General features: G+C 37.6%; 1 protein-coding gene across 1 annotated transcript in view; it reads left to right on the forward strand.

Moving 5' to 3' along the window:
• Nucleotides 1–523: 523 nt before the first annotated feature.
• The window catches only part of LOC107574482 (probable protein ariadne-2), a 33,531-nt gene continuing 25,972 nt past the window's right edge, over nt 524–8,082 (forward strand). The window contains exons 1-2 of the mRNA XM_016260921.1: nt 524–687; nt 5,997–6,100. Of these exons, the coding sequence (XP_016116407.1) occupies nt 615–687; nt 5,997–6,100 (177 nt within the window). The 5' untranslated portion in view covers nt 524–614. The remainder of the gene's footprint in view (nt 688–5,996; nt 6,101–8,082) is intronic.

Below are 8,082 nucleotides of genomic sequence, written 5' to 3' on the forward strand. Positions count from 1 at the left end.
CATTAACTTAATTGTTAATCTAAGTAAGAATGAAATCAAGAGTATTATTAAGAAAAGACTGAAGGAAAGGTGGCAAAAACAATGGGGTCAGGAGAAGAAAGGTCGGTGGTTTTACAGAATTAAAGGAAAGTGGGAGAGATGAGATTTGGACACACAAGATTAAATAGTGCACTTTAGGATTTTGAATTTTGTGGACAAGAAGAAACAGTGGAACATGTTATATTGTACTGTCAGAAATGAGACTGAAAGAAGGATGCTAATGCAAAATTTAAAAAAAATAAAAATGCAGTTTATACCGAGATATATTTTACAAAATAACTCAAGGAATGAATGCTACAGTTTTATTTTTCAGTTCCTTAAAATAACTAATTTGTGGGAGAGAATTAAAAAAATAAAATAATAAAAAAGGGGGAAGGAAGTAAGTCACTTTGATCCACACTCCACACCAGTAGGTGGCGGAAATACACCATTTTGTTGTTTGCCAACCGCCAATAAAACACCAAAAGAAGAAGAAGAAGAAAAAGAAGAAGAATCCGTCTAGAAGCCACACTAAAAAAAAGTAGGCTAACTGTCCACACGAAACTGGTTATGATTTTAGGTTAGAGGAACTTATCATGTCCAATGACGAGAAGCGATATGATGGATCTGAGACTGACATTAAATTCGTGAAAAGGTGCTGCGATATTGGTAAGTTTGTTATAATAAGTTTAGTTTTTTCTAAACCTTCCAAACACAATCTCGATGTATCGCTAATTTGGGCCTGAATGTCTCACTTTTCATTCTCGCATAGTTTTAGGCTGATAATATTTATTTTGAGCTTTCTCGGAGTAGTAAACAGCTATTTTATGAACTGCTGGGCTTTTTTAGCGCGGTACAGTTAGCTTTAGGTTCGATGTTCGCCGGACTTTAGCTTTCGCGTGCCTCTGTTCTATCGAGTCAACAGTCCTACAAAGATATCTACCACGATTAGTTTTAACAATATGCAACAACTTTATATCGAGATGAAAATATTATTTAAAAACCGCCTAAGTGTATTGCAGCAGCAAATTTAAACCGGAGAAAGCTCAGACGTGCTATAGCGACGCTTGAAGCGTAAGGGACCGTCGGACAATTCCACCGACTGGGTTTAAAACGTACAATGTATTTTAATTTAAAGCGACTTTTAACATTTTAAACAAAACATTGCCAAACTGTAAAGCGTGTATTACTCATAGTGATTTACTACAGGTGGGATTGTGCAAATAGTGTTTCCCACAGGATTTTGTGAGACTGTGGTGGGTGGTCCTCGATCCCTCAAGGGGGGTCCTGGGGCATGCCCCCCCAGGAGAAAATGTTGTACATTTTAAAGTTAAATTCATAAATCTGATGCGCTTTGAGAGGCAAAGTTAAGATCTCCAACACAGGCGCAGTGTGCAAACTAAAAGAAAAAAACTGGTAAATGTACTTGTTCTTGAAATTTAAAGGGGACTCAACCCTCTTTTTAGTTGTGATATAGTGTCTCAGTCTCACTGGTGAATTTGGAAGCCAAACATATTGCAATACTTTTGTCCTAATTTCTACACTTGCAAGCAGGGCCTAAAACTAACTTTCACATCTGCCAGTGGCCGGTGACTTGAGAGAATTTATGAGCCGCTTTTCGACTGTCGCGCCGGTTCGAGTCAGTGCTTTAAACAGGCCGGGGCGGGGCTAATAGCCTCGGACCTGTAGCACCGAGCCCAAAATCACGCTGTGTTTCCACCGTCAGGGCCTGAAGCTCCGCTGCGGTTCACTAAAACCCGCCCTTTACACGCCTCTAAACAACATCACGCAACCCCATCATTTCACCAACAAAGAGAAGTTATCAGAAAACTAATAAGAAATAAGTCACTGGAACTAACGCGATCACAAAACAAATGTGATAAAAGTGGCCGTTGTGTCATTTCTGTGTCTGTTACATGGTCACGCTCTTTGTATCGCGCACAGCGGAGTTCCGCCCCGATACACACACACACACACACACACACGGGGCGGGGCTAATAGCCTCGGACCTGTAGCACCGAGCCCAAAATCACGCTGTGTTTCCACCGTCAGGGCCTGAAGCTCCGCTGCGGTTCACTAAAACCCGCCCTTTACACGCCTCTAAACAACATCACGCAACCCCATCATTTCACCAACAAAGAGAAGTTATCAGAAAACTAATAAGAAATAAGTCACTGGAACTAACGCGATCACAAAACAAATGTGATAAAAGTGGCCGTTGTGTCATTTCTGTGTCTGTTACATGGTCACGCTCTTTGTATCGCGCACAGCGGAGTTCCGCCCCGATACACACACACACACACACACACACACGCGCGCGCGCACTTCCACTCCCACTAGTATTTGTAAATATTAAGCCACAAAACGACTTATTTAAATATGAATTCTGTGTATCTCTTTGTTAATGAATGGCGCAGACGCACGGTTTTGTTTACTACTCGTACTGAAGCACGCGTGACGCTTGTGGTGATTTTAGTGTCTGCCTTCTCACTAAATAAATCACATAAATACATGAACAACATCTCCAGAACTGCTCTGAGAGTCACTCACTTCATGAGCATTTGACGGTTTTATCTGAGTAAAGCTATCCTCATATCATATATACACAGAAGTGTAAAGGTATTCAGGGCAACCCGTCAAAATAAAAGTCCGGTTTAACTTGAAGAAATTGCGGCAGAAATATTGTTGAGTAGAATGTACGTAATAGGCTGCTACTACTACTACTACAATTATTAAAACCTTATTTTTAAGGAATAATCATACAATATTTCTTCAATGTTTTAATTGTAATATTAAATGACCTTTTATTTTCCAAAAAAATAAAATGTTTAATTTTCATTACTTAAAAGATAGATTAAATGAATGTTTTATGCCTTAAAAATTATAAATACACAACACAGAATGTCTGAGCAAAAAAATCATAAGGCTATTGTAAGAATAAATTAAACTTGTTTTTATGTTTTCAAATAATTAGACATGCTAAAACAGAATTTGGTAACAGTAAAACATGAGGTTGGAAAAAATAAAACATTTCATAGGGCCCTAAACATGTCATTTTTGTTAAACTGAACAAAACAAAATAAGCGATAAAACGGTATCAATATTTATCGATGGTACACCTTCTTCGATATCGATATATAAAAAATGTTCGATATAGGCACGTGCTATGAGTGACGCAGACTGCACACACAAACACGAACATATGCTGAAATGAGTGCTGTGCCTGCCTGTGATGAGGATATTGTGAATAAAGAATGAATATTAGTCGAATTTAAAATTGCATTTGAATGTTAGGTGTGCATCAGGGAGCGTCATCAGTGGCACGCCAGATGCGGTGATGTAAGTGACATTGTTGCATTTTAACGTTTTGTTAGTCTAGCCCACGAGACGCGCCGCTGCTGCGTTATTCATTCAAAATATTAGAGAAATATAGAAGCTCAATGCGGAGAAGATCTTGATAAAGGTTAAAACCGAAACAACAAATTCACACAGATGCATATTCAGCGCATTGTTTAGACCGACAGACAGCTGCACTCGCGTCTCACAGAAGAGATGTATAGAAAGCCATGCAAAGTTAAAACAGTTGAAACTTTTAGAAAAAGGAGGGAAACTTTTTCCCTCCTTTCTTCCTAAAGGCTCCTTGGAGATTGCTATCCATGCTCTTATTACCTCTCGCCTGGATTATTGCAATTCCCTCTATTTTGGTATATCTAAGTCCCAAACGGCATGCTTACAGGTCGTTCAAAATGCTGCGGCGAGATTCCTGAAGGGAAAGAGGAAATTTGGTCACGCTACCCCTTTCTGAGATCACTTCACTGGCTTCTGATTAATTTTAGAATTGAGATTAACATTTTTTTACTGGTATATAAATCATTAAATGATTTAGCACCTTCCTATTTGTCCGATCTACTTCACCCCTACTCTCCCACCAGAGGCTTTAGATTCAACTATAAACTCCTCCTTCAGATACCCAAAACCCGGCTAAAATCGAGGGGTAACCGAGCCTTTGAAGTGGCCAGCTCGAGACTGTGGAACAAGCTCCCTCTCTATATTAGATCGACTTCCACTTTGTCTGAGTTCAAGTCATGTCTCAAAACAGATTTATTCTGTTGATTTTAGTTTATAAGAGTGTTCTGTTTTTACTGTTTTGGTGCTAGTGCTGGGCGGTATACCGGTTCATACCGAATACCGGTGTTTATTTTTGTTATGATATGAATTTTTTAAATACCGCAATACCGGTGTATGTCGCTTAAACAACGTTGGGAACACGCCACTGTTTGAAAGAAGTCTGTTTTCACTGTTGCACTGTGGTGAGGGAACAGCTGTATGTGTTACTAAGCGTGAAAGTTCAGAAACTGAAGCTGTAGAACTAATAGAACGTGATGACACAGAAGAACTCATCCACAATATCCACACTGACCGCCACAAATTAGGGGTCGACCGATTATCGGCCTTATTTGTTGGTAGCATAATCTGATAGGTAGCATTATTTGTCAGAACCCCAGCACACCAAACATCCTCCCCGCCACGGCTGCAGCTTCTCACTGACAACACAATGCCACTCGCATCATTCACAGTCGGGTTATTAGCAGAGAACACAGTGCAGGACTTGAATTTCAGGCACAGGATTGCGGCTATTAATAATAATTATACTCATTCCCGCCTGTTCCTTCATTTGCACGTGCTTTTGAGTCTCGAGAACTCTCATTTTCTGTGTGCCCACAGATCGCGATAAGGAGAGTGACAGATTTTAATAATTATTAATATTGATTTAATATAACAGTTCAATGAACAAGTACTGCCTGATTTTCATCAACGAAAATAGTTCCAAATAAAGTAACAGCTCAGCCGCTGCGCATCTCTAAAAGCAAACACAGCGGTGTTTCATTCATGAATGAGTGCCTTTCTGAACGAATCTAGTGAGTCAGTGATTCATGATTACCCGTTCATAAAGACAGTCACTTGCTTCATTCCTGAATGAATCAGCCGTTCGAACGAATCAATTGAATTAATGATTCAGTGATAAAATCAGTGACTTGCCGCCACCTGCTGGTGATTTCATTTCATGATTGGTAACTTATTTGTCTTATTCTACTTATTATATTGTTTTACATAAAAATTTTAAAAAGCTTATAAACACAAATTTTTGAATTTGACAGATGAAAATGATGCCATTGCAAAGATAAAAAGAAAATGCCCCTGTAAATCACTTCACCTCATATTAGGAAGGCTAATTTTTGATTATTGATCAGAAGGTGCTCCTTATTACTAAGATGCGCGTTAAATATCGCATGTGATTTATCGTGCAGCCCTATATTATTGGCAACATTTCAGCTGTAGTAATTCAGTCTGGCCACTAGGAATGTACCTTTGTAACATAAAAACCCTTTTGGTGAATTACAGTAATTGTTTTCTAATAATTATGTACTGTATGTACAGTAAGGGAGATATTAGCAAAGTATTACCTGTAGTAAGTCAGTCTTGTAACTACAAATGTACTACAACCTTTGCAACATGGAAAACCCCATTTTGATGAATTACTGTATTTTCTTTCTAAAAATATTAGTGTACTGTACATACATTAGGCGACGTATTGGTTAAATATTTTCAGTCAGTTTGCCTACAAGGCATCTATGGCTTTGTAAACATAATTTGTATTAATTAGTGGACTTCGTTTTGTACTGAGAGGTAAATTTGCAGACGGTCCCTAAAGCAGCCTAGGCGAATATCCAGCAAATATCAAACCTCAAACTAACTTTACCACGCTTGTATTTTCGCCCCATATAAATTAAGTCAAATATTCACTGAAAAAATAAATAAATAAATTAGCTATGAATGGGCGAAGACCTATTAAAGGTTTTCTATTTATGTATGCCTATTCCCAAAACACAGTTGTGTTTATACGTGACTAAATAAAGAACGAACCTGACAAAAGACTAAACGTTGGCAATGTTTAAGACATATACATTTTTCATCAGATCCATATGATGATGATCCCAATGTTTTAAGAGCTGAATTATCCTGTGGTCACGTCACTGCTCCACAGACACTGACAGACTACTGCAGAATACAGCTGGAGCAGGTAAGTGCACTTTTATTTGACCAGTTTTATCAAAAAGTGCAGAAGGATTCTGGGTGATTATAAGATTTGGTGATTGAGGTTTCTGGACATGTTTTTAATCATAAACATAAGTCATGTTAAGATCTCATCTTATATATCAGACTTAATGAGCTGATTTTAAAACCCAGTATCTGGATTACTTTAATTTAACAAAATAAATCTGTGTTGGTGGCATTTGACATAAGTATGGTCCTATATGTTCAAAATATGTTTCAACCCAATTGCTGTCATTTATTTAGAAGCCATCTTACTATCAATTAAATTTAAAGCTTCATTCAATCTCGATCCAAGAAGTGACTCTGTAGTACAGCATTTAGGAACCTATGGCTTGCGAGCCATATCTGGCTCTTTGACAAAAATCATGTGGCTCTTCAGGTCTCTCATTCTTTACCAACAAATGATAGATAAAAAAGTAGACGCATCACTAGAGATCAGCTTTCTGCAGAAAACCAAGCCAGTTACAATTCCTTTGTTGTACAGCCTACCGAAGTTGAAGGCACAATATGTGTGATTTTTAGATGAAATGTTTCCAACAATGTTTAAATCCAAAGAAATCAGCCAATCATGCCATTGTGTCACTGGTTAATGACATCATATTCGCCTTAACGTCGATTTCAGGTTTTACTTAGTAGAAACCATAACCAAAGACACATTAGTATATGCATTTTATTAGACAAGTGAGCAACTGTTTGTATTCCCTTATTGACAGAAATCTAAGCATTGTTATATAGGCCTAGCTCAACATGTTTAGTCTTGTTATTTGAATCTCCTGTTTTCTTGATTTACCGTGAGTAACATGTTTGTACCTCAGAGACAACGCTACGCTGTGTGCATTTTTATTATGCAATACGTTTTTAATGATTAATTTTACTGTTGAAAAGATACAATGCTATGAATAGGTGCCACACTTTTTGTTTTTAAATACAAAAGGTTAGATTTGTCTCTCACAGTGGAATTGCAACAACTTTCTCAAATATTTGTGGTCACAATTATTAGCCAATTCGATTTTAAAGGACTTTTCTTCATTAATCTCAGTGTGAAACAATTAATAAACAAGAATGTTTAAACAACAAATAGAAAACCAAATACAAAAATAAAATCTTTATGTCCTTAAGTATTCAGTGACCAGTATAGCATACTTCTTTTCATTACTTTCATGAGCCGCCCATTCATAGAATTAGTCATTGTTTTCATTTGTTCTTGATCAGTTGTAGCTGATGCCACCACAGCCTCCCAGATGCTGTTCAAAAATGTGTACTATTTTCTCTCGCTGTAAATGTCACGTTTGAGAAGTGCCCAAAGGTTCTCAATTGAGTTCAAATCAGGTGAGGAAGGGGGCCAGGGCATTATTCTGTCATCTTTGAAGCCTTTTTTGGCAAGTCAATCAGTGGAATACTTGGCTGCATGTGATGTAGCATTGTCATTTATAAAGGTCATGGCCTTTCTGAATGCAGCTGTAAGGGAAACAGGTCAATATTTTAGCTCAAAGGGAATCATTTAAGATTTTAAAGGGAACTCCACCAATAATATGCAAGGGAATTTGGACAGAATCACTGTTTTACAGCTGATCACTGAGACGGCAAGCGATTCAGTGAACGAGCCGTATGACATCAATTCTGCAATGGATATCTATATCCAAAATATAGTGAAAACACTATTAATTAGCACAGTAACAAGATCGGCAGTTTAAGACATTAACTTGTGAGCACAAAACACAAGATACTTCTCTTTTCAGTATAAATAAGGCTTTATTGGATAAATCTAAGACATATAAACTAATCTAACACATGAACACATGCATTCACACAAGTGGCAGAAAGAGAGAAAGTGAGGAAATAATTAGTTTAAGAGAATGAAAATGTGAAATCCTAAGTTTATGGCAATATGTGCAATTGCATAGATCTGAACAACCATCAATCACTTAATTAACCCTCGCATTGAGT

Source organism: Sinocyclocheilus grahami, unplaced genomic scaffold, assembly GCF_001515645.1.
Source record: "Sinocyclocheilus grahami isolate Dianchi unplaced genomic scaffold, SAMN03320097.WGS_v1.1 scaffold2248.1, whole genome shotgun sequence".
NCBI classification, from domain to species: domain Eukaryota; kingdom Metazoa; phylum Chordata; class Actinopteri; order Cypriniformes; family Cyprinidae; genus Sinocyclocheilus; species Sinocyclocheilus grahami.